Source organism: Indicator indicator, chromosome 1 (assembly GCF_027791375.1).
Source record: "Indicator indicator isolate 239-I01 chromosome 1, UM_Iind_1.1, whole genome shotgun sequence".
Taxonomy (NCBI): domain Eukaryota; kingdom Metazoa; phylum Chordata; class Aves; order Piciformes; family Indicatoridae; genus Indicator; species Indicator indicator.
Window position 1 is genome coordinate 31,626,843 of NC_072010.1, and position 27,188 is coordinate 31,654,030.

At 41.9% G+C, this 27,188-nt stretch overlaps 1 protein-coding gene across 1 annotated transcript; it reads left to right on the forward strand.

Annotated features, from left to right (window-relative positions):
* Positions 1–379: 379 nt before the first annotated feature.
* RUBCNL (rubicon like autophagy enhancer) lies at positions 380–25,221 on the forward strand. Its single transcript, XM_054386863.1, has 15 exons — positions 380–451; positions 2,303–2,411; positions 4,619–5,281; positions 10,294–10,379; positions 14,246–14,453; positions 15,817–15,921; positions 18,799–18,841; positions 19,221–19,353; positions 19,739–19,884; positions 20,637–20,701; positions 22,014–22,252; positions 22,976–23,037; positions 23,636–23,789; positions 23,881–23,971; positions 25,109–25,221. The coding sequence occupies exons 1-15, from the start codon at positions 380–382 to the stop codon at positions 25,219–25,221; spliced, it is 2,289 nt and encodes a 762-aa protein (XP_054242838.1).
* Positions 25,222–27,188: the final 1,967 nt, after the last annotated feature.

Sequence of the window (27,188 nt, forward strand, 5' to 3'; positions counted from 1 at the left end):
TGGCACCAGTGGGGAAAGCAGCCTCGCTGCGACGGAGCCGGAGCGCGGGGGCTTCGTTGCTGTCGGTTCCACGGTGTCTCTTTCCTTTACTGCAAACTGTGGGGTACAGAAAGTCAATATGTTCCTTTTCTGCCTTTGTTAGGCATTTCTTTTCCGTTGTGTGTCTTTTTAAAAAAAAAATCTAAACTAGGTTCTAACACAAATTTCCATTCTTGCCGACCTCTGCTCTTCGGTAAACTCATCAGCAGACTCAAGACAGTCCGGAGTATTAAGTGCAGAGTCTGCAAAACAAAAAGAGTCGCGGTTGATGTGCTGATGATTGTAATTCTTTGTTGCTTCCAGGTACTTAACAACAACAAAACATGAACGTTTTCCCATCATGTCTCTCCGGGCAGTAGCTCTAGCCAGCTACAGCGGAGCAGAAGTCTTCAAGCACCCCTGCTCTGAAGAGGTAAGGCGAGGAAGGCATCCAAAGGTTGTGTCAGCGTTTTCGTTAGGTGGGCAGCGAATGGAGAAGACATGAACATGACTTCTTTCAGAAAATAGCTTTCAGTTATTAGTGGTTGCAGTAAATATTTTTAAATACTGACGGTTTCATTACGGAGTTAATATTGGAAATACAGCCCCAGTATTGGGGGGTAGGGCTGACGCTTTTATGCTATGAACGATGTCAGAGTGGTTTTTTTGGTTATGGCAACATATTTTGGTACTTTCATGCATCTCTCCTGTCATATTTGCTTCTAAATGCTCTTTAATTGCATGCTTTATATATATATATATATATATAAAATTTGTTTTAATGTGATAGTTAAATACTAAAGGAGCTCTTTTTCCAGTCTGTGATATAGCTGAAATCATAATATGTGGAAAGTAAATGGGAATGTTTTATCTGAATTCTCAGAACACACGGCTGCTTCTGCTAAGAGATGGGAGAGTTCTTTGAGAACTCTTAACACTTAACACTTAACAGTCAATATTTACACTTATTTACACACCAAAGAAGTACTTGCATTCACTCCAGTGTCAGGCAGCTGTGATACTTGCATCCTAAGACGTAGATCTGAAATGTTATTCTGCAGTTAAAAGGGAAATTCTTTCTGGGTTTTAATTTCTTCTGCTTTCCGTAAGTGTGAAGCATATCTGGTCTAGATCTGTTCTGAGTCACCTTGTTCTCCCATGGGACCCTGTGGGGAGCACAGGGTGTCTGGCACACCTTTTAACTCTCTTCCCCTTCTAAGGGATCACAGAGTGCAGGGCAGGGTAAGAGGCATCCAGAGGATGTTTCTGTGTGGAGACATCCCACTGATGTCTGTGAGTGGGGAAAAGACATGAGATGTGCTTTGGTTAAGTGCCTTTTAGTGTTGCATCTGTTGGAGCTGGGCACCCCTTTGCTTTCCCTGGTCTGCAGCTCCAAGACGTGTGAGGGAGCAGGAGACAAATACGTGACCCTCACAAGTAATTTTTGAGTGTGGGGAGGAGACCTGTTTCTTTGCCAGCCTAAGTGTATTTTACTCCCTAGTTGGAATTCACCTTTTTGGTGCCTCTGCTAAACTGCTTGCCCTGGTTGAGCTTACGCTGGTTTGACAATATGGTAAACCCAGCTTTGGGATTAGACATTCCAAAGCAGAAGTATCATGACTGCACAAAACAAAATGCTGATCTGGGACAAACCTGCTCAGTCAGTTCAAATGCATTCAGAATATTGGTCAGCTGGTATTTGACCAGTATACCAGGTCAAGTGTAGTCTCTGTCACCTCTTGCTTTATGTTGGGCCAGCCACGATGCTGATATGAACCATGTATACCATGTTCTGTCAAATTAGATGTGACTATGTGACCACACTTGCTCCCAGTTGATATGGCTGGGAGGTCAAGCAGCTCATGCGTCAGACACTTGTGGAGTCAGGGTCTCAGAGACTTAGCTCACAGACTGTACACATCTAAACAGGCCCATGCTTGAAGTCTTTTCTACTCCATTGCTGCTGTTTTGACAGATCTAGACATCTGATTTAACATTTTGTCCTGTATATGCCTTATGCGCATATTTAATTCTCCTACTGTGGAGAGTTTCTTTTGGTCGGCTACCTTCTAGAGTGAAATGTGAGATGCAGAATTGAGATGCCAGAGCTTTCCAGACAGTGCATGATTCTGCAGAGACTTTCAGACAACCAGAAATACAGGCAGTGTTTAGGTTACTGTCTTTGCACAGTATTCCTGCTGGTATGACTGTGAGACTGGGGGTATTATTACCAGAGTGCTGTCGTCTCATAACCAAATTGACTGTCTGTATGTTCTTGTCCTAGTTAAACCACAAAAGCCTAAAAGTGGCTTTCACGGAGTCGACGTATTCTTCAAATCCTTCAGTGAGGCTTAGCTGCCTTGCTCCCACACCTCAAATCTCCATTCTGTCAGGTATGCCAATTTGTTCTAAAATGTGTCCCTCTGGGGAGCTTTGTGATGCTAATATAATAGCAGAAGCTATCAATGTTTATGTGTACTAAAGAAGTATAATCAGGATGGAGAGAAAAATCTTGCTTATTGGCTTTGAAGATGGGACTATTTCAAAATATATTATACAATTTAAAGTATGGGGTTTCTTGCCTTTAAAATGGTACTTTGGCCATTTTAGTTACACTGTAATTTTGAGTGCTCAGCTGTTCAGATTGGCAGGTTAACTTTGTGTTCATTCAATAAACAGTTTCTAAGACATTAACAGATTGCCATAATCACTCACATGATTACTGATTGCAAAACTGAACTTGAGCGTTGTTCTCGCTATGGATTGGGTTTTGGTTGTTTTTGGTTTTGTTTGTTTGTTTGTTTTCGTGGTTTGGTTTTTTCTTTGGTAGGTTTGTTTTTGTTTGAACCAACCTATTTCTGGAGTAGTAAGTTAGTTTGTTTTTTTTTTTTTTAAACTAAGAACATCTCCACTAAAAACATATATTTAGCAGCATGGTTATATGATTAGCGCTTCATGATTCTGGAGTAGTGGAGATGATGAATGTTGAGAGGGGATGGAAAGGCAGGGGGACTTCACAATGGAAGGGCAGAGCAGAAGAGTTGAAGATAACAAAACTAAATGTCTTGCACAGAAGAGATGCTATTTGCAATCCTAGTTAAGGTATTCTTGTACAATGAAATATGAGTAGCTACCAAAATTGCTTTCTTTTCCTGAAAAGACCGAAATATGTTGCTTTCAAAATCAGGTGTCTTGTTTTCCTATACCCACCCTTACACTGCCATGGCTGGCTATGTTGGCCAGCTTGCTCGTGCAGCCACTAGAATGTGTAGTTTTGTTGCTACTTCTTCAAGAGCTTTGTCTTTGTAAGTGGCAGATGGCTGATTGTAATTATTGATGAACTCTTCAGCTAACTTTGACCTGGTTTTACTAGGACGGCATTGCCTGTGATGTTCTTAATTTTTTTCAGATTTCTCTTGATGAGAACTGCTCTTTGCTTTCCAAAGTATGGGGGGTTTGCATTTGTTTTGATCCTTTCATTAGCAAACTTTCTTATCATGCAGTTTGAATGCATGCTGACTTCCAGGTGAGTATCTTGTGGAGATGCTTAATGTTTTCCTTTGAGATATGCTCAAGGAGAGCAACCTCTGGGTAAAGTCTGCAGTCTGAAAGACTTGCCCATTTTTTGTTTGTTTGTTTGGTTTTGTTTTTACTAGCAGCGTTTAACATTGCTCATGGTTGTAACCAGTTCTTTGCCCTGGAAATGAATCTTAATTGTATCAATTCTTAGAATTTTACAACCGACTAATCTTCCCCAAAGGAGACAGTCGTTGACTTAATTGTGATGTGGTCAATCGTTTCTTCTTAAACAGGCTTTGTGTCCATTGCTTGGCTGTTCCTATGAGGCTTTTCGTTCAAGAATAAATCGAAGTCTCATACCTCAAATAGCTGCCGGTAGCAGTGTGCATTTCTATATTAAGCTAATGTTGCCATGTTTGCCACTAAAAGTAGTTTTTCCATTATTGAACTATGATTTTGCAGTAGGTCATATAGGACCTTGTCACAAAGTACTTTGAGTCTTTCAGAGGCTTGATAGTGAATTCGGTGTGACAGAGCTAACTTTATGGGCTCACGTAGCTGTTGCCACCTCTATGAGTAACAGACTGAAGGTTACTTGAGCCATTTCCACGTGGGGAGTGTCTCACTGAACTTAAACACATATGCACTTGACCTTCTGTTACTGTGTATTTTTTTTCTCTTCCTGATATAAAGATACTTGCTATAATGTGACCTATTTTTACGACAATAGCACCAGTAGCTGTACTGGTTACTGTATCTCATCCAGTTTCATAGACCAGTGATCGTTTTGAGTATGCTGACAATCTGTTGCCATTGAAGTCCTAACAAGCAGCAACATTACTTTACTGCTGGTTTATTACCTAGCCTGATCAACGACAGAAATACTTTCTAACTGCAGAAAGCAAAAGCTTTTTCTGCAGGAAGAGGCAGCAGAGAGTGGTGTGTCAATTCAGTTCTTCTTTCTTCTCACCCATGTTAAAAACAACGTGTGTGTTATTCGTGTTATAAATTAATTTTTTGTATTTTCTTTTCTTCTAAGGATTGCTTTCTAATCTCTTGATTTCCTCCCTTTTTTGAACAGAAGAGTACTCAAGGCCAGCAGTGATTGGACATGCTGGAAGTTTTGGATCATACCCAGGCAGTGCTGAAGCTATTAAAGACATTCTCGTATCCGTTTTAAATGCATCTGGTTTGAAGCCCTCTGTGGTGCTGGAGCAGACCACGATGCAGGGAGCTGAGCACCTGGACAGTGATGCGGAACGGTGGGAAGAAAGCAGCGATGGGGATAGCCATGATGACAGCGATTCTGCACAGCACACTGTTGCCTGTACACAGACAGACATTCGGTTTACAAGGCACCGGGCGTGTTGGGACAACACCGACTTGGATTCCTCTAAGCCTTCACCAGATGCTTTCTTTTGTCCCCGTTACTCAGATGGAGATCCTGCTACTTCCTCCTTGAATGGTTTCACTCTTTCAGACATGTCCCCTCTGAAGCAGAACTGCTTTACCCAGGTGACGCTAACGGGAGGCACCGTCACATCAGCTGTTGTGTGTTCTGGAAAAGAACGTTACACCTCCACCGAACAAGACTCGACTTTCACAACGTTTCTGTCTAATTCAACTGTTGGCAGAGCAGAAGATATGTTGAAATACCCTGATGCTTTGGAGCCTGCACCCATCAGCAACAGTGACAGCAATTCTCCCAATGGACTTTCCCAGTCAGAGACAGTCAACCAAACAGGTAACTTTACAGGTCCGGTTTTTTTCTAAGGTTTGTGCACTAGGAAAGACAACTGAAACAGAAATGGGCCTTGTTAATGGTGATTGTGAATTAGAGACGTACATTGAACTGCTGAGATCACCAAATCCAACCACTCGCCTAGAGTTTACAATCCCACCACTACTGCTAAGCTACTACCACTAAACCACATCTCTCAGCACCACAGCCACGCGTCTTTTAAATACCTCCAGGAATGGTGACTCCACCACCACCCTAGGTAGCCCACTTTAATGTCATATAACCCTTTGTATGAGGAAACTTTTCCTAATATCCCACCTGAACCTCCCTTGGCACAACTCAAACCCATTTCCTCTTGTCCCATTGCTTGTTGCATGTGAGAAGAGACCAGCCCCCACCTCACTCCAGCCTTTTCTGAGGTAATTGTGGAGGGCAATGAGGTCTCCCCTCAGCTTCCTCTTCCAAAGGCTAAACAACCCCAGTACCCTCAGCGATTCCTCATCAGACTTGTGTTCAAGGCCCTTCACCACCTTAGCTTGCTCTCCTTTGACACTTTCTGGCACCTGAATGCCCAAACTGAACACAGTATACAAGGTGTGGCCTCACCAGTGCCAAGTAGAGGGGAAGAGTCACATCCCTACAGTTTTGGCCATGCTATTTCTGATGGATGCCATTGGATCCCATTGGCTGTCTTGGCCACTTGAGCACACTGCTGGCTCCTATTCTGGTGGCCATCAATCAACACTCCCAGGTCCTTCTCTGCTGAAGTGCTCTCCAGCCACTCCTTCCCAAGCCTGTAACATTGCATGGGGTAGGAGTGGCCCAAGTGTAGCACTCCATACTTGACCTTGTTGAATCTCATGTCATTGGCTTCAGCACATCTATCCAGCTTGTCCAGATCTCTTTGCAGAGCCTTCCATCAGCATGACCACCCAAGTTGGTGTCATCTGCACTGAATTAGCTAAATGCTGTCATTCAAAATAAAAAGAGAAAGATCAAAAGCAAAGGAGAAACAGTGTTGGACTGAGTAAAATAGGGGACACTCATGCTTGCACTGGTTGTCTGTCTCGTGATGTAGGAATGCTTCTGTACTATGCAAAAATCCCTGAGCTGTGAGCAGTGTAGAACATCTACTTGATGTGGCTTCTACCAGCTTTGTCTTGTCTTTGCTGTTACTCTTCTCCTGAAAGCCAATAGTATGGTTCTTAGTGTTTGGTGGTGATTCATTGGTGTGTGTGGGCTCCCTGGGACATCCTGTGCATGACCTGAGTAGGAGGCGAGAGACTCTTTTGATTCTGGAATTTTGAAGGCAGGGTATTAATATCTGTTCCCATCATGTCTAAATGAGCTTGTGCCAGAGCAGTATTTTTATTCTCTTCCCATTCACAAGTGCACCCACTATCTCTGAGGTCCATCTGATATGGATCAGGGTCTTTATACCCCTCACCAGTTTCTGACTATGTGGATATCTTGCCTATTGTCTGTGAAGAGATGTAGATTTGAGGACTGCCAGCGAAGGGAACCTCCTGTTCCTGCAGTGGCAGGAGGCTCAGGGAAGTGCAGGCCCTTAGGCAAGGACCAGTGGGGACACTCAGTGCAGTCCCCCCAAGATTGGTGATGGAACGGCTGTCTTGGCCTCAGGGGTGTACCTCCATGAGCTTTCCTGGGCTGCAGGCCAGGTCCTGTGCCCCTCAGCAGGGACAGCAGAGAATCCCCTTGTATTTAATACCTAATATTGATATGAACAGCCTTGGGTACAGCAAGGTGAAGCACTTTTATTTTATTGATAAAGAATGAGATCAGTATCGAAGGGCTTATTCATAGTAGATACTGAGCTTTGGAAAGATAGAGCTACTGAGGCCTGATTTTCTACTGGAAAGGAGCATAAAACAGGGCACAGTCAGCCTGCCATTTTGTATTCTACATAAAAATGATGAAGACTGGGGTTTGGGTTGTTTGTTTCCTTCTACTTATGGTCAGTATTAGTCCTAGTGGTGACGCTCTGTTTATCTCCACTTCCAAGCTCTTGACCTTCCAGCTATTCACTCAGAGCTCTTCCAAGGCCTGAAGCTGGGAGTAAGCTTTCAAATAGGCACGTGTCATTGCAGGACTGGGAGCTCTTAATAATACCTTTGTCATCCTGGATAGGCTGTCGTCAACAGTTAACATGGCGACGATTATGGCTGCTTCCTTCTACTGGGTGCTGGCTCCATGCATTTGAGAAGGAAACCACACCCAGTGGTTGGAGCTGGCTGAGACCAGTTGTACAGGTTGGGGTAGCCAGGTCTGGGTAGCATAGTCCAGGCTCTCTGTGTCAGCAGGGACTGTGAGGCACATGTGTAAGAACAAATAAGTCGTGCATGACTTGATCTTTTGGCATGAGCGGAGGAATACAGCAGCCAGGTGACTGAAGAAGTAGTGTTCTTGATTTGACAAACAATTACTCCTCCTGGGACCCACGATCCTGTTAAACGCTCTGCAGTGTGGTGGGCTTTGTCTCTCTTAGGCTTTGGTCTGTTCCAAAGAAATTGAAAATGTCTGTGTTTCACTGTTACTTGTTGCTTCCAGCCATTTAACTCACAGATGGGTAGCCTAGGTCTGGGGGAGTGATTTCTCGTTCTTCCTGGAGCTGTGCAAGGTTATAAGAATGAGGAATAGCAAATGGCAAAAAGAAGAAATAAAAGAACTAATTTGAAGTCGGGAATTACACAAGAGCATCTCCCGACTTGTCATCCTTTCCATTTCTGTCTCCAAGGTGGTGGTTTCTCACTTTCATTTCTTGCAGAAGAATTGATGATGCACAAGATACATGAAAATTACATACTTAAATCAGAATAAATAACACTTTTTTTTTTTTCCCCATCAGAATTTTCTGCTGGTCCTGTGAGACTCCTGTAAGGTTTTGCTCATACTTTTATGCACCATTCTCCTGTGGCCTCATGTAACCTTCTGAAAAGGCTCTGTCATTTTTGCTGAAGAGCCTATAACTGAACCTGGTGTTTCCTGTTGGCTTTTCTGTGGTTGATGTGTCACTGGCAATTCACAGGTCTTCTTTGTGCTTTTGACCTCTGTGGGCATGAAGGTCACTTTCTTTCTGGGGCTCTGTGCACAGCCCCAGCTGCCTTCAGGCAACAGTGCTCAGGAGAAGAGCAACCAGCTTATTTTTTGTGTCAGTTCCAGAGATGCCTCCCACTGCTGGATGCACTGGTCTGCTTCCCCATGCTCCTTCCCACATTCTTTTAATTTAAAGATATAAGTGGGATGCAAGAGATTAGCAAAAGAGAAAGCTCCCATTAGGTTTCAAAATGTTTAAGATGAATTGCATCTTGCATCTTAAAGAGGAAGGGCTAATATCCCCAATTCCTTATTCCTGCTTATTAGATTTAGTTTGGAGAGTAATGATTGTTATTTTAACTGTTTGAGAATGTAGGCTTTTATCAAACTGTAGAGCCTTTAACACTTGTTTTAAGACCTGTATTCCTCACATACTTATTATCTAGTAAGATGAATAGGCATGAAAGTGACTTAATTAGGTGATTAATTCTATCTTGAAAAGTCAGATTGTCAGCCTTTCCTCTTTTCCTCCATGGTATACACACTAGAGACATCGGTAATTCTGTACAAACCTCACTAGTTCTGTGGTGTTGTGCTTGAGCACAGTGTTGACTTTCCAGCCTGATGTCACAAATGCTCAGGGTAATGTGACATGGTTTCTGTAAGTAAGGCAACACAAATAATTTAAACTAGGCCTGAGAGTCAGTGGCTTTTAGTTGCAGAAACAGTTTTCACAAATTACTCATATTTTGTGGAACCTCTTTATCCTCTCTGACTTTTAAACAGATTTAGGTACATTATTTTTATTTATTAAAAACCACAAGAACAACAAAAAAGCCAAGGAAAAAAACCCCAAAGAGTCTTTGATTAACACATTTTAATCTGCAACAAAGTTATATGGCATTTAGATATGGTGTACTTTATCCTGTAAACATTACCACTGGAATGGTAATTGCTTGGGTATAAGGCCAAAGAAGAGGTAGTAAACAAACACCAGTCAGTGTACAAAACAGGAGTCATTTCCTTTCATAACTCATTAGTGTGTACATTCGTAGACATTATATGATCTTTGTCATCCTTCCAAGCAAATTCATTGTAGCTGTGGTTGTTAGTGCCCTCATGTTTTGTTTTCAAAGTATGATCTCGCACCTTCGGTTCTCTGGGGAAGAAGATTGAATATATAAGTATATATACATGTATATAACAGTCCATGGTATATGTAAAGAAAATTAGATGCGTGCTCTGATGCATAGTGAAAAGTTCTTAGCAGGGGAAAAAGAGGTGAATTTTGTTTCATGTGCTCATCATACTCCGTAGCAACTGCCAGGAAAATAAAACTGCTGTTCTGGGAAGCAGTGAGTGCTGTGGCTAATGCGTCCACCCTAGCTGAACACATTGCCATGCAGTATGGGTTACATTTGGAAATAAGAGGGAGATTTCCTTGAGGTATGGAAACCTAACAGCAAAGTTTTTTTCCAGACTTGCTGTAGGCATAAAATACAGGTTGATGGATCGCTCTGCATGGCCAGACAGCCGTGGTATTTCTGTTTTCTTCCAGCTGTTGTGAATAAGCAGAGAGCAGCGTTATCTGGCTGTGTTGCAAACTGCAGAGCATGACTGTAATCCCAGCCAGACGGTTCTCGCTGTGGTTGTCCCCAGCATCTCAGCTGTAGCTGGGAGAGAGGAATTGTGTTAGGTGTGCAAAGCTGTGGTCACCACACATTTTTAAACTGTCTTCCTGGTAGCTGATGCTCATGTTTCAGGTTGCCAGGGTAGTTCAAATGCCAGCTTGTTCTTCACATTTTTCTCTCCTTTTTCTTAACTTCACCACAACGTCCAGCTCCAATAGAGTTTGGTTTTGGGAAAGAATGTTTTGCTTTGCTTTCTGGAATTCACCCTGCACACGTCCTGGGAGCTGCAGAGAAAGAAACAACTAATAAAAATTCTTGTTGCACCCTCAGGTCCTACCTCTTCTTTGAACATAAATGCTATACCGTTGAATCGTTCTCTGCAGGATATCTGCGTGCTTCCAGAAGACGTAGAGAAGGTGAGGTCAAGATTGTTACAAGAGGTTACAATGTGGTTTTATTTTTTATTTTAATAGTGGCAAACCCAAATGGCAGGATGTTTAATCAATAACAGAGCTTTCTGATAGATGGACTAATGTCTAGAAATCCTATATTTTCCCTCTTCTTCTTCTCTGTGAGTGAATCTACAAACCACAAACGCCCAATTCTTTATTTTTATACTTAATCCAGTAATTAAATTAGAACACTATACATGTCTGCTTTTCATTCCAATGTTTTCCCTCACATTCCTCAAGATCAAACTTGTAAGATTATTCTAATCACTTTAAAGTGATGATAGAATATGTTAGATAGAATTTGTTGCAGCTACATGCATACAGACGGGATTTAGCTCATGCTTTTACTATCAGAAGATGGGGAGAGGTTGTGTGTGTGTTTATGATGAGCATGTGAGATTGCTGTAAAAGAATTACAACACGAATTACAAGCACAGTGACTGCAACACCTGCAGTCATTCAAGCAGTTTCTTATGGTTTCTTATTTGCATAGGGGTCCAAATGGTCCTAGTTATGTTGCCAGATAGGCAGTCCATTTGAGCTGATAAACAGATCTCAGAGATAAGGATTAGAACATAATGCTGTCACACGTAACTGTGTGCTAAACGTTAATATTTTCTAATAACTGGAAAAGAGGAGTTAATATTTCAAGTAGTTATTGCACTGTTGCAGTGAGAAGGATTTAATTCCAAAGAGTTTGGCTTGGTTGGTTTGTTTGGTTGGGTTTCTGTCTTTGTTTTGGTTTGTGGGTTGCTTTTTTGATTGTGTGTGTTTGTTTGCTTGGGTTTTTTTTCCCCTCTGATCTGTAGTCCCATGTCATGGGCCCAAGAAGTAATGATCTTTGTGCACAGCACTGCTTTTGCTGGTGGCAAGTTGCAAGTTTGATTAGAAGCTCTCAATGTCCCTAAAGTGCATTAAAATAAAACAAAACAAAAACACCCAACAAATCACACAGCAAAACCCAACAAACTTGTGAACTAGCTTTTAATGTTGCTTTTTGTGAAAGGTGTTTCAGAAAGGAGACGATGTTTCTCGGTCTGTAATGTGGGAACCAAAACAAAAGTAATTTGCTCTCAGTCACAAGAAATCCAGTGAGTATATACCCCGATCAGAAACCACAGTCTGAGCACTGTGAAGGTACTTCTCCTGTGCAGATGATTTGGGACTGATGTGATTACAGGTTAAAAGATAGCAACAGCACAGTCCCTTATGAGTGAGGAAGCCTTTAAAAAACAAAACAAAAATCAAACAAAACAGCAGACAAACCCAAAAAAGCTAACCAAAACCAAACCAAAACCCCAACACTCAAAGCACTTTTTAGGCTGGGAAATAATCTCTTTGAAATTTAGGAGACTGAACAGTAAGGAACATGTAGTGTCAGCAAGGGTGAGAGTTGTAATCGTGGGCCAGATAACGTGGAGGGACTGTCCACTGATGCGAGCGGAAAGGAAGAGAAATGAGAAGGTTTGGTTTGTGTGCAACAGTTGAGTTGGAACTTTTTTGTAGTGTAATGGACCAATCAGGAGGCAGAGTTGAAAGCTGATAGTCACACTGAATGCAGGACTGCCTGTATCCTGTTCCATGATTTTGCAATACAGCTCTTTCAGATACACTCGGTATTGCTTTATCAGCAAAGCATGCCCGTGTGTTGTGTTCTGCCACTAACTTGAGGTTAACCAGAACCATACAGGCATTTGATCTTCAAAGTGGGAGGTGTCTTCTTTATCTTGCAAAAAGTTTCAAAAAAAATGTTTAATTCTTTCCTTTGCTAAATGGCATGTCCTGAAGTTCACTGAAAGTTCTCTGGAGAAACTGCACCAAGCAAGTGATGCTAATTAGTGTTAGGGGAAAGAGAAAAGTTTCTTCAAACACTTACAGAGACTCGTGAGTTTTCTCTGATGTTGAGATTAACCTCTTCTAAATGCACTGAGCTGTGGACAGTAAGAAAGCAGTCGTATCAGTTGTGCTTCTTAAGATTTAGCTGTTTCTAAGCATTGATGTCTTTCTTCATGCTTCCCATAGAGGTTGTAAGAGATGTCGTGAATACTGACACTGAGTTTCACAACCTTCTGCACATAAGCCACTCTTTATCAAGCTGTAATTTGCACTCAGGCTCTCTAGCCTTAAATAGCACCATGTGTTTCAATGGAGATTTAGCTTTGCACAATGCAAACACATGTGGTTGAGAGGAGACCAGGAGAGTATCCAGGGTGGGCATCTCTGGTTTTCATTCACGCACTTGAGTGCACCAATTTCTCCATGATGCATTCACATTTGACCTGAGCCTGGGCAAGTGGGGCTGGTGAGATGCTGCTACACCACAGGAAGCATGAAATACAGGAATAACCTCAGGGCAGGGATCCTCAGGTTTGTCTGGATGTCTTAGTGGTGCTGGAGGTGATGTTACAAGAGTAATGGGTGATCTGGGTAGGCAAGGCGGTAGGAGATACCATGGGAAGGGGTGTTTGGTGGGGAGACACCATGGAGAAGCTTTGAAAGGGCTACCTTTTATTTCAAAACCTGTGAAGTTTAGGTTCCCACTTACCCTTATACCAGATTTTCTGTGCAGCCTGGAGCTGATTGTGTGAGCTATCTCACTGCATGTTCCCTGCTTGAGAGCAGCCCTTAAGAAAAGGACTTGAGGGTGCTGGTGGATGAGAAGCTCAACATGGGCTACCAGTGTGCGCTTGCAGCCCAGAAAACCAATCACATCCTGGGCTGCATCAAGAGAAGCATAGGCAGCAGGTCAAGGGAGGTGATTCTCCCTCTCTACTCTACTCTGAGACCCCACCAGACATAGATGTGCTAGAACGTGTCCAGGGAAGGGCCAGAGGATGATCAGAGGGCTGGAGCACCTCTCCTATGAGGACAGACTGAAAGAGTTGGGACTGTTCAGTCTGGAGAAGAGAAGGCTCCCAGGAGACCTTATTGTGACCTTCCAGTATCTGAAGGAGGCTACAAGAAAGCTGGGGAGGGACTTTTTAGGGTGTCAGGAAGTGATAGGACATGGGGGCATGGAACAAAACTAGAAATGGGTAGATTCAGATTGAACGTTAGGAAGTTCTTCACCATCAGGGTGGTGAGACACTGGAACAGGTTGCCCAGGGAGGTGGTAGAAGCCCCATCCCTGGAGGTTTTATAGACCAGGCTGCATGTAGCTCTAGGCAACCTGATCTAGTGTGAGGTGTCCATGCAGGGGAATTGGAACTAGATGATCCTTGAGGTTCCTTCCAACCCTGACAATTCTATGATTCTGCTTCACTGCCTTAACTCTTAACACATGAAAGCATCTTAGTAGCTTTTGTACTACCCCCAGTCCCTTCAAAACTTGTCACTTCTGCCCCCATTCAAGCTAGTATGCCTGCAAAACTGCTTGTACACACTGACTTGAAATTTAAATCCTATTAATAGGTTACATAGATTCGCACTTGCAAACTAAATGATGCAGTGTAACTAGAAGACTCTGTCCCTGAAATGCATACATATTCATCAATTAGGCATGTAATCAAGTTTCCTTTTATCTAATAGATAGGTAAGATAAAAGTACGTGGTATGTTTTAATCAAGGATGAGACAATTATCTGGCAATTGCCTTTTACATGCTGTCACTGAATTGCCCTTGGGGTGTTTGTTTTTTTTTTTTTTTTTTTTTTTTTTTTTTTTTTTTTTTTTTGTGTGTGTGTGTTTAAATGAAAGGTGACATAGCCTTACGTTTTCATTTCTTGAGTTGAAAAAGTACCAGGGGGAGGGGGAAGAACATTTTTTTTCACTTCATCTCAAGTAAATATCAAATACGCCATGTACTAATGAGTGTTCCCATCTTGTGGCCAGGAAAACGCACACTTTTTTATTGCAGACATGATTATAGCATCACTAGAAAGAATGAAATGTAATATCCTAAGACAACAAGCAGAGTCCTGGGGTATGGAGGAAACAAGTGGATCGGATGGCAGCTATCACACCGATTCAGAGTTTTCTTCTTACCCTGGAGTGAAGAAGTCTGATTCTTCTGTGGCCTCTTCAGACAGTGGTTACGAAGGCAAGTTACTCAGTCTATAATGCAACCTTATCTGACAGCATTTGCTGATTATTTCTGAGAAAGAAAATACTAAATTAATTCAGGCATTGCTTAGAATTAAATTCCCTGTTACCTTCTTTGAATCTCTTGAGAGCTGTGTTCCTCATTACACCACAAGTGTTTTCTTTGTGGATCAAATTATTCTTTGTGAATGGTCACATCTGACAAAGGAAATGTGAGGTTGAAGTGTCAGATGTGTGGTAGTTTCAGGCTGAGCCTTGAAAATTTTCCACAGATCTTGAACAGAAAGTAGTAGAATGTAAATAAATCACCATTGGGTGTAGAAAGGAAAATAATGATAAGTTCTAAACGATCCCACTGGACAGAATACTAACAAAGTTGGTCTGTATAGTCTAACTTTCTCTCTTTTTGGCTTCCTTGCTCTGGCTGATGGTTCTGCTGGCTCTTTGCTGACCTTGGCTGTGTTCTTTTGTTTTGGCTAAGTACTAACAAACAACTCTCTGCTGTTTTCTCTCCTCTATCGTGTACAGGAGGGCAGGGAGCAGGGAGGGGGAAGCTGTTGCTGGCTCCCCTGGTTTGTTCATGGGGGTTCTTGTGATGTTTATAAATTGTAAATACCTGTAAATATTGTAAATACTGTATATTTTGTACATATTCATTGCATTCCATTGTAGATTGTAGTTTTGCTTGTAAACACAGCTTTGTTTGCTTCCAACTGAGCTGGTCTGGCAATTTAATGGTGGGGGAGAATTTTCAAGCCACCACAAGATGCCAAGCACAACTCCCTATGGAGCGTGCCTCTAGCTCTCTGCTTTTCTCCCTGCTTAAATCCTTTTTTGCACAAAGTGAAGCCTGGCTTTCTTCCTTCCTTGCTTACTTCTTATGCAGCAGGCAGATCAGACCATGCAATTGATTTGAGTGAAACTGCCCAAAGTATTCATCACATACAGTTTGAGGCAAGATAGTAATAAACACTCTTGGGACTGTAATGCTTGAGTCAGCACATGCATTTTAAAGAAGACTTTATTCTCTTGAGTAATATGGACCTTAGTGATGGACTTAGGTCTGTAGTCTAAATGACATAACTTCTGGGAAAAAATGACTGGTATATTTGTGTGAGAGGAGGAAAGAGACAGCTGATAAAGCCTTTGGTCTCTGGAAGCTTCTTCATAAGAAACTGATATGTGCTGTATGACAGACTCCCAAGGACTGTCTTTCTGCATATGTGTATAAAATAAATAAATAGCTCTGTAAATACAGGCTAAAGTTTTGGTATATTGATATTAGAAACAGAAACTGGTGTTCATATTATAAACTGGTGTCTAGTATAAACATTAATTGGTGTTGTCTTTGTTCTAAACAGGCTCTGCTCTGCTGCCTGTCAGCTCACCAGTGCATTTACCATCACATCATGAGGTCAGCAGATTTTGTTGCCACAGTGACTCAGAGGATGAATATGTAATTATTGGTAAGACCTTAACATCATAATTGCAGAAACAACTCAGTTGTTCATTTGAATCTATTGCATGATTTGGAAAAGTTGTTGACTTAGTGGCTGCTATTTTAGGAGAAGTAATGTGACAAAATGGAAGGAACAATGTATGCATGACTCCTTATGAGAACAGATGCAGAAATACCTGACTGTTGCAGGATTTCCTTTCTAGAAAAGAGTATCTTTGTAGCTTTAAGGGTGTGGTGGGCTGACCCTGTCTGGATGCCAGGTGTCCACTAAAACTGTTGTATCACTCCCCCTCCTCAACTGGACAGGGCAGAGAGATTATAATGAACAGCTTGTAGATTGAGATAAGGACAAGGGGGATCACTCCCTGCTTACCAGCATGGGCAAAACAGACTTGACTTGAGGAAATCAATTAATTGCCAAGCAAATCAGAATATGATAATGATAAACAAACCATAATTTTAAAACCAGCCTTCCCCTGGCTTCTTCCTGGGCTCAACCTCACTCCCGATTTCTACGTTCTCCCTGATCAGCAGCACAGAAGAACTGGGGTTGTGGTCAGTTCATTACAGCTGTCTCTGCAGCTCCTCTTCCTGAGAGGGGGCAGGACTCTTCACACTCTTCCTCTGTTTCAGTGTGGAGTCCCTCCCACAGGAAATAGTTCTCCACAAACTTCTGCAGTGTGAGTCTTCCCCACTGGCTACAGTTATTCATGCTCTGCTCCAGTGTGGGTTTCTCCACAGGGTGACAAGTCCTGCCAGTGAGCCTCCTTCTGCATGGCCTCCACAGGTTCAGCCAGAGCCACTGCTCCACTGTGGGCTTTTCATAAGAGTGCAACTTCTTTGAGCATCCACTTGCTCTGGCATGGGGGTTTTCCACAAGCTGCAGGTGGATATTTGCTCCACCATTAACCTCATTAGGCTGTAGGGAGCCAGCCTGCGTCACCATGATCTTCACAGGCTGCAAGGGAATTTGCTCTGGTGTCTGGAGCACCTCATCCCCCCTCTTTCACCAATCTTGGTTTATGCAGAGCTTTTCTTCTCACTCACATATTCTCACTCCTCTCTCTGGCTGCTGCTGTGAAGTTTTGGTTTTTTCCTCCTTCTTTAATATGCTATTATAGAGGCACTACCATCATTGCTGATGGGCTCAAACTTGGCCAGCAGGAGGTCTGTCATTGGCTCTGTCAGAGACAGGGGAAGCTTCTAGCAGCTTCTTGTAGAAGCCATCCATGTAGCCCCTGCTGCAAACAAAACCTCACAAACACAATACAGGGACTGAAATTGTGGATTAAACCAAATGAAAAGTGGGTGAGCAAAGTGTGAAACTGACAGAACCTTATCCAGTTCTATCAGCATTGTTTGAGAGAATTTAGGACATTACAATTTCCTAATTAAAGAGGTTGATTAGATTTTAGGCAACCCTCTCTGTGCTTTGGGACTAGAGCAGAATGTCTGTCCCTTTGTTGTAGTGTGGTGGGCTGGAATTCCCATCCCACATTAACAACTCCAGACTAGCTCAGTTCAGAAGCAAATGAAGCTGTATTTTACAAGCAAAGATACAATCTATAATGAAATGCAACGAATATGTACAAATATACATCATTCACAACACTTACAAATATGTACACTTAACAGAAAAACACAACAAAGCCCCCTGGCTGCAGAGGGGCCCTGCTTTTTCCCCCCTCCTCCCCCTTCCCAGAGCTAGCAGCAAAGGGGAAGAAAGCCAAGAAGCAGAGAGGTTGTTAAACTTAGCTTGTCAAGGTCAGCATGCCAGTACGTTATCTGTGAAGAACAAAGCACAGAAGAGAAACACAGACTGCCTAGCAGAGAAACACCAGACAGACAGACTGAGAGAATGCCTGTACTTTGAGTACTGACTCTTAAATGTTTCTCTCTCTCCAATGGAAGTGTTTAGAATAATCATTATTTTGCTTTCTTACACCCAGTTGTGATTTATTTACATTCTTTCACTTTTCTGCTCGAACTCTGTGAAGGAAAGTTAAAGGTATAGCCTTAAAACCACCACACCCTTTATAGTCATCAACGTTCTACTTCTCCTCAGGGCATCCCAAGTTTCTTTGGGATGTCCTGAAGAGAAGGTTCTGATTTTTATGTAAGCAGAAACAGAAACCATTAAATTAGCCTAAGCAAAATTTTACCCTCTATCCTATCTTTTCCTGTTAACAAATAATTTATTGTTCCCTTTGGCTTTAGATATTCACTTACTTTTTAACTTCTTCATTTCCTAATCTTAAAAATTATGAATTGGCTCCTAAAACTTAATTTCTAGTAGCAGGAGTTATCTTGACATGTATAAATGGAAAAGCATTTGTTTTGAGAACAGAATTAATGCTACCATCTGTGCATAAACATCTTTTGTTTATATAAGCACGATGAAGAGCTGTGTGCTTTCATTCCATTCACCTCACCTGCTAGGAGCTTGTTCATGGCCTTAGCTGGCATGTTTTTGACTGGTGTCTCTAAATATCTGTCAGTGTCCAAAAAAATATTCATGTGCACTCTGTTGGTTCTCTATTATTTATGTCTAGTGTCTTCTGGCTGGACTTGGGCTGGTAGGCACTTTTGTCTCTCTTCACTGATTCTCCTGCTCTTGAAGGGAGACTGATGGTGATGATAAGAGCATAGCTGTTAAGGTGTACTTTTCACCAGTGCAGGTCAGATCTGTGGAGGAAATAAGATGACTCCTGCCTGTTTTACATCCAGGGCTGAGGTTAGTTTCCCACATCCAGCAAGGGTGTCGTAAAGATGGATATATTTGAAACTCACATTGTGGTAGCACAGAAGTTAGATTTAAAACAGTGCTGAGTAACAGAAGCTTTGTTTCTTAGATGGCCTGATAAAACTTTCTCCTTTACTGCAGAACTTGAAGACCTTGAAAATCTGCCTGTCACCCCAGATGAAAGGTAATGCTGTGCATGGTTACTATAATAGCCAGTCACACTACCTTTTCTGTTGGACCAGCTGTCTGGTGACGCTTCTGGCTGGGGCGGGGAAGGTGTGGGAGTGGTAACTTTGGTCCTCCTAGGGACGGTGAAGGAATGCTGCTGGACAGCAAATGTCTGTGGCACTTGGTGCTACAAAGCGTTTCTCTGGTCCTAGAGTCTTGCTTGGAGGCTGGTGGCTGTGGCTCTGCAAGGGCCTGGGTGTATCAAAGCAAAGTGATAAGGTAGAAGGAACGAGAGAAACCTTTTCAGGGGTGTAGAAGAAGCAGCAGAGGTGATGATGACATGCTGCTATTTTTCACTGACTGGTTTTTTGTTTGTTTGTTTGTTTTACTTTCAGATCAGCTTTTGAAGCAGGCAGCAATTCTGCTGAAGCAACAGCCCAGGAGTTGTGCAGAGCTTTCAGAAAACACTGGTTGCAGACAGAGCCTACAGTTCGACTGTCTGCTTGCCTGAGCTCATCTAAGCAGAGAGTGAGTCTGAGCTGAAAACAGTGGACTCTTTATTCAGTTCCCCAAATAATCATTGTTTCACTGCAGCTGCTTCACTGCTAGGGAAAGGGGAAGCTGCATGTAAAAAAAAAGAATTAAAATAATACAGATGAGTATTTAGAGTTTATTAGTTCACTTTAGATGCCTTTTTAGAAAATCTCTCTTCAATCTTCAGTACACTTAAGAAGTCCAGCTTTGAACAACTAGCATGTAATGTTTTTCTGGGACTCATTTGAGGGATTTTGACTATGCAGAAGTGAAAAACTGAGCTTTGAAATCCTAGGGTACTAAAGGAGATGTTTCATGGCATTTAACATATGTCCAGATGATGGTCTGCTCATCTTCATGAATTTGTCTTTCCCGATAGTCTGTGCCGAAGGAAGATATTCCAAGGGAGCTTGAGTCCAGTTTGAATCTGGCTGAAGAAATAAAGATCATATCCAAGTTAAGAGGATCTTCTGGCTGGTCTCCACCAAGATCACAAATTATATTTAATATTCACCCTTCAGTCAAGTAAGTCTAAGGGATCTGAGCACTGTTGTTTAGTACATCATAGGGATTTGTCTAAATCCTGCTGAAGTTGGTAGAAGAAGCCTGGGAGGTTTAACAGAGCTAGTTCATGGCACAGCTTTCTGCAGTGTCTGTCACCAGCTTCACTCTCCCAATTAACATGGCATGTGCACTTTACATGCGATAACACACATACCCTTTGGTCTTACGGTGCCAGTGAGCATAGCTGGACTCCTAAAAACTTTCATTTTGCAAGACTACCTGGAGAATATTCTTCAGAGTTTCCCCACTTCCCTGTTGATGTTTTGTGGGTAGTAGGTTTTCAGGAAGCAGGGAGAAAACAGGTCACGTTTAAGGGAACTGCTGTCTTGCTCTGCACACAATAGGCAAACTGGCTAATTCCCTGAGTCGATGCAGGTCTAGTTGCTTTTTCAGTTGCAGATGTGGACTTTGCCCTCCTCTTTCCCTCTTGATATTGCTGGTAGCTTAAGAAATGGAAAGGAATTTAATTGTCTTGAGAAACCACATTTAGAAGTAGTAATTGATGATATAACTTCTGCAGAATAGCTTGGAGACTCCCACTAAAATAATAACTTGCATCTCATTCCAGAACCCCTTTCTTTATGTGGAGGAATAGGAGTTGGCTCCAATTGGGACATTTTCACTGGTGCCAGTGTAGCTGTCTTGCACTTTGGGAGAATGCTAACTAAACTCCTTTGTTTGCTGAAGGGTCTAACTATACGCTCTGTATGCAGGAGAGATGCAGTGGTGGCTGCCCAAAACTTTACATGTGTTGGTTGTGGAACCCCAATAGAAAGCAGTAAGTATTAATAAAAGGGAAAACCACTAATAAATCAATTACTAGCAACCAGGCTATAATTTTCACCAAAACAGATGTACAAGAATTGTGAAATTATCTGAACTAGAAGGAAAATCTCATTGTTGGACATGCCTACAACAATAAAATAGGAAGTGGGACCTTGCCATTGCCTGCAATTTCTCACTGCAGACAGAATACAATATTTGACAGATGTCCTTCTCATATACAACAAAAATTCATGACAGTCAAGAACAAAATGGGAAAAGTTAGTAGAAAATCAAGCTTGTAGGCTGGAAAGTGCTGTATTTACATCTTCCAATGGTTTCTTTCAAGAATTCTTTCTCTATGCCAATTTACACATTTCCAAAAGTCTCTTTTTAAGGACTTTCTGAAAGCTTTATGCAAAGCTTATGGAATGTGTGGGTTTGTTCTTTTAGGATATCATCTTAAAACTTTAAATCTTGATCTCAATCCTGCTTGTGTTTTCTTTGTGGCACTTTCTGAGAACTGTTTGAAAGCATGATGGCTTACAGGTCTGACAGCCAGACCATGCTGAAGAAATCTTTGAAGTGGCTTTCAAGACTTGTTCTGGGTCTGCTCACAAAACAGCAGTGTTTGTGATGGCCTGTAAAGTATCAACAGTGGCACATTAACTCAAGCAAATCTGAGGTGCTGAGGTAACTCTGAAAACCCCACAGACGTCTTTGTATGAAAAAGTATATAAATGTATATAAAAATATATAAATGTAACCCCAAGACCAGCTTGTCTTTTCCATTTCATGGAATTGTTTTGTTGTGTGTTGTCTCTTTTGTTTGCAAGTGAAGCAACAATGGCTTCTCTGAGATCTTATGGTGAGAAATACAATCAGTCCAGTTTGACAGATGTGGAAATGAGGAAATTTTTCTCTTCTAATGCAAAGTACAGACCTTGTGCCTATGTTTACCACACTAATAAAAACCCTTATTAAAAAACAAACAAATGAAAAAAAAACCCAAAAAATCCCCACAACAACAATACCAAAAAACTCCACCAAAAGACCAAAGTACTAAAAAAACCCCAAACCCAATATAACCAAACAAAAAACCCCACTAAAACAAAGGAATAAAACCAACCCAAAACAAATAACCCCCCCACCAAAAAAAAAAACCAACAAAACAAAAATAAAACAAAACAAACAAAACCACAAAAAAACCCACCACCAACAAAACCAAAACCCCATACCCCTCACTCTTCAGACAGAACAGGCATAGAGACAAGAGCTATGTCCTGTAACTATTAGAAAGATTCTGTTTCTTTTCCTTCTGCCTGCAGAATATATTAGGAGACTCCGCTATTGTGACTACCTGGGCAAATATTTCTGTGCCTGCTGCCATAGCTATGCCCAGTCTTTCATTCCTGCCCGAGTACTGTTGAAGTGGGACTTCAAAAAATACTACGTATGCAACTTCTCCAAGCACCTGCTGGATAGCATCTGGCAGCACCCAATTTTCAACGTGGCATCTATCAACAAAGGCCTCTACACAAAAAGTAAAGAAATGGACAGGGTGAGGGTAAGTGGGGCCTTTTTTCACTGGGACTTGTGGGTCTGAGATTTTGGGGAAGAACTCCTTAGGGCAGGTTGTCCTTTGCGGTGTGTGTTTGTGAGAAGGCAGATCTGGTTTCTCAAAACTTAGACTTGTTCCATCACCACTTCTGGGAATTGCCCTCTCTCCCCTCAGATGAGGAAGGGGGGAGGGAGAAGCTGCCAATCTACGCCAAAGGTCTCATTTTCCCCTTGTATTTGGGAGAAGTTTCCTTATTGGTTTCCAGTTTTAGTTCATGGAGGGGAGATAGGTTCCTTCAGTAAGTATTTAGCTCCTCAAGTTTTGATTGACTCCTTAATTTTGTGGGCCATTAAAGACACTGCCCTTGGCTGTGCCTCCTACAGCTTAAGAAAGGGCGCTCTGCTGAAGATTGCAAGTTACTGTGTGCTTTCTTCTTGGCTAAAGAAACACTTAGCTGTTCCTACACAGGTTTGGGTCTAGCATCTTGGTGTGCTGACATGGAACCATTTGTATTATTAGGAATTGCTTCCCTTGTAGCCTCTGCTTTCCTTGGCCTTTCATGCACTAGAAAATACATTTTTTTAATTCTGTGCTCGAGTGTGGATTTCCTGTTCTAGGAGTTGCTCGAGGTACTGACAGGGGTATTCTAACTCAGTAGTGGTTTCTTCACTTATAAATGCAATTGCTTTTCATTTAAAAATGGTTTTGTTTTTTGCCTTCATCTTTTAGGAGGTACAAGAACAGCTATTTCACTTAAAGAAGCTATTGCAAACCTGCAGATTTGGTGAAAGGTATGGGCTATGATCACACTTGAAAAATAGCTTCTTAAAACATACCAAAGGTGCTTTTAGAACCTTCTTCCAAAGACACTTGAGTGCAGTTTTAAGTGAGTTAATGTGATCATTAGAAAAAATTCTGATAGCAGAACTTGCTTACTAGTAAGTAACCCTAGCTTAGCACATTAGATACTATGTGGGACCTCACCTTACTGTTCCCGAGGTAGGAAGGAGCCCTTGACACATTAAGAATTGCTGGAATAGCTGTGCATGGCAAGTCCAAAGCCTGAAGAATGCACATTTAAAGCAGACATTTTATTCTAAATTCTAAACACTTCATTTCATTCAGCCTGATCTAGTGTGAAGTGTCCCTGCCCATGGCAGGGGGGTTGGAACTAGATGATCCTTCTGGTCCCTTTCAATCCTGACTGATTCTATATTCTATGATTTTATGTTAATGTGATCTCAAACTGGGAGAGAAGGTAGGACCTTAGCATGAACTTGCCTTTTACAATCACTAGAGAAGTGAGAGAGGCTTATCTTTCAAAGATACTTAAAAACATGGTTTTTTTTGTAACTTGCTTTGTTTGTTTGTTTTCCTTTCTCTTTGCAGCACACTGAAACAATTTGAACAGGTCCCCAGCCATCTGACAGAGGAGCTGCACCTCTTCTCGCTGGATGATCTGGTGAAGATCAAACGAGGGCAGTTATTGCCCCTTCTTAAAGATATCCTGAAGAGCTCCACCTCACATGTGGATGGTTGTGAGGTAAGGAAAAGGGACATTGTCACTGCTGACATTCCCAAATAATGTTTTCGTAGATTAAATCAACTCTTTTGCTGTCCTTGTTTCGTTGTAGCTCTGTCAAGCGAAGGGGTTTATCTGTGAATTCTGTCAGAGTGCAGATCTGCTCTTTCCATATCAGACTGCCAAATGCAAAAGGTGCACAGGTATGTTCCAGACTAAACATTTGTCTTTCTTCCTTGGGGGGGGACGACGTTGGTGTATTTAAAACAAAAAGCAACAACAAAAGAACCCAAAACCCAACCCCCCAAAAACCCCAATCAAAAACCAGAAAACAGAAAAAACTACACAAAAAAACCCCTCCAGAACCCAAACACAACAGGAAAAATAAACAAACAAAACAATACCGAACAAACAACAAACCCCCCTCACCCCAAAACAACAGCAACAACAACAACAACAAAAAAAAACACAAAAAAAACCCCAAATAAGCAAAAACCCAAAACAAAACCCCACAGGAATATATCGAACCCAAACCAAAGACCAAAACAAAACAGCCCCAACCAAAACCAACCACACAAAAACCCAACAAAAATGACCAGACCAAAACAAACCCAAAACCAAATCCAAAACCCAACCAAAGAAAAAAGCCTTTTCAGACTTATTTTAAGAAAACATTGAGAACTTGCTTGCCTGAAAGCATGCCTATTTGAAAACCACAGATAGAATCACAGAATGTATTTGGTTGGAGGAGATCATCAAGATCATTTAGTCCAACCTTTGACCTGGCATGGCACGGTCAATGCTAAACCATATCCTTAAGCACCAGGTCCACATGCTGTTTTTAAACACCCCTGGGCAGATCATTCCAGTGTTTGATAACCCTTTCAGTGAGGAAATATTTCCTAATATGCAGCCTAAACCTCCCCTGGCACAGCTTGTAGCGTGTACCTTTGAAAAACAGCCTGTTGCCAGCTGTCTTACGTCAGTGAACTCAGGGAGCAAAACCAAGGACTTGCCTGAACATAATTATGGCTAAAGGGGAAGGCTATTTTTTAGTCCTACACATGAGAGAGAACCTGAGACAGTGATGCACTGCTGTTAGATCTTGCTGACACTCATGGTAAATCCTGGGAATCTTACCAAAATAGTTAGTTATTTCAGCCACGGTTATTGTCCTGGCTTCTGTTTACTTTTATACTTGGCTGAACAAGACAGAACATCCTTCAAGGAATATAGCTATTGAGTAAATTTTTAATTTGTGGTTTGTTTTGTTGTGGGTTGTTGTTTTTTTTTTTTTTTTTTCTTCCTCAATGTTAAACCACTTGTATGTATAAACATAGAGTGCAAAACATGCTTTCACAAAGCATGCTTCAAGGCTGGAGGCTGCCCCAAATGTCTGCGGCTTGCTGCTCGGAGGACGCTTGCAGAAACGCCGTCCCTGGTGCCTCTGTGAAACTGGATTTCTCAGACTGCTGATTTCAGGAGGTGCTCCAAGGAAAATCTTCAGGTGCCTGACTAAGGATTAAATAATGTTGTTTTAGACATTACTGTTTTTAATGCATATCTCCTTTATGGGGAGTTGAAGACTCACCCTAAAAGAGTTTCATCTCAACTGGTGACAGAAAAACTGGATGTTAATTCTGTGAGCAGCCTTTTGTTGCTATGTTTTGACTCTGTATGTGAGGTTTTTAATATTATATTTTTCCATGTAAAAATTCTTTTTCTCTGTAATTCTGCAAATAATATACAGATAGTAAATGGATCCTGGACATCCTTAACTGTGTTGGGTTTTATAAATAGGAAAAAGTACAAAATTCTTCCTTAAAAGCTCTAAAATAGAAAAAAATTGTCTGCAAGCTTTAAGCAGATGCTGATCTGAAATTCTGTTCTGGCAAATGCTTAATGTGAACCAGTGGATTTTAAGTTTCTTTTAAACAGATGTATGCAACATCTTGTGGTGGGTTGACCCTTGCCTGCTGCTATATGCCCACACAGATGCTCTCTTGCCCCTCCTCAACAGCAGAAGGGGAGAAAATAAGATGGAAGAGCTTGTAGATAAAGACTGGGACATCATTTACCAACTATTGTCATGGGCAAAAGTGACTCTAATTGGGGAAAATTATTGTCAATTAGAAATTGAGTAGGGTGGTAAGAAAAAAAAGATAAAAACTAAAACAACAACTTCCCCCTGCCTCAGCCACCCTTACTGCCAGGCTCACCTACACTTCTTTGTTCCCAACTTTTCTACCTTCTGCTCTGCTTTGAGTGATGCAGGGGAACGGGGAATAGGGGTTGTGGTCAGTCCATAAGAGCTCCTCTGCTGCTCTTTCCTCCTCACACTGTCTCCCTGCCCCATTGTGGGCCCTTCCTATGCACTGCAGTCCTTCACAATAAAACCTGCTCCTGCACGGGCTCTTTAGATGATGTAGTTCCTTCAGGAAATATCCATATGCTCCAGTGGAGTCCTTTCCACAGGTTCTAGGGATATCTTTGCTCTTGTGCCTGGAGTACCACTTTCCTCTCCTGCTTCACTGACCTTCATGTTTGTCTTCCCTCTCTGCAGTGTTTTGCTCTTTCTTAAACACATTTTCTCAGAGGTGCTACCATCTTGGCTGAAGTTCTCAACTGTGTCCTGCAATCCATCTGAGCTGCCTGGAAGCAGTTTCATTTCACATGGGATAGCCTGGGTCTCTTCACATAAGAGGCAACTCTGCAGTGCCTCAGTGCCAACACCTTGCCACCTACATCCACTACACTGCTTAAGAAGTTCCTTTCCAGAGCACTTAGCAATGTGAGGGGAGGCAGTGAGTGAGGAGGAAGCATGCTCCTCTTTAAATTCACCCTCACGCTTGCAGACTGAGTCCTTGCCTAAAGACGAAGTGCTGGAAGTCGAAAGCAGCTTGCTTTCCTAGTCTGGTTTCTTTTGATGAAACTGGGGGGGGAAGCCCCTGTCTTTAGAAACCTGGAGCAGCTGCTTGACCTGTAAACCTATTCTTCTGTTTGTGCCACATATGAAGTATCAATGAATAGAGAAACCCCAGAACTTGAAAGGACATACCCTAGTTCTTTCTTAATATTTTGAATTTATTGTTCTCTCCTCACCTGTTACCTCCAGACTTTAGCAAGGAAAGGAGCAGCAGCCTGTTACCAGGGTCTGTCTTTTTTCACCTCTGCACTAATGCTCACAGTATTAGTTGAGCTCATAGCTCTTCCAGTTTTTTTCTTTTGTGGCTGAAAACAGCTTAACTACTTACTGCTCAGGAGAAAGATTATCATCTCTTACTCAAGCTCACCCAACGGATACTGACGTAAGGTACAACGTGGTGAGAGAGGCTGCTTGTGCAGCTGACTGTACTTACTGTTATGCAAGGGTAAATTCTCACTGAAGCTGGGTGCACAACTAACTGAATCACATGTGTG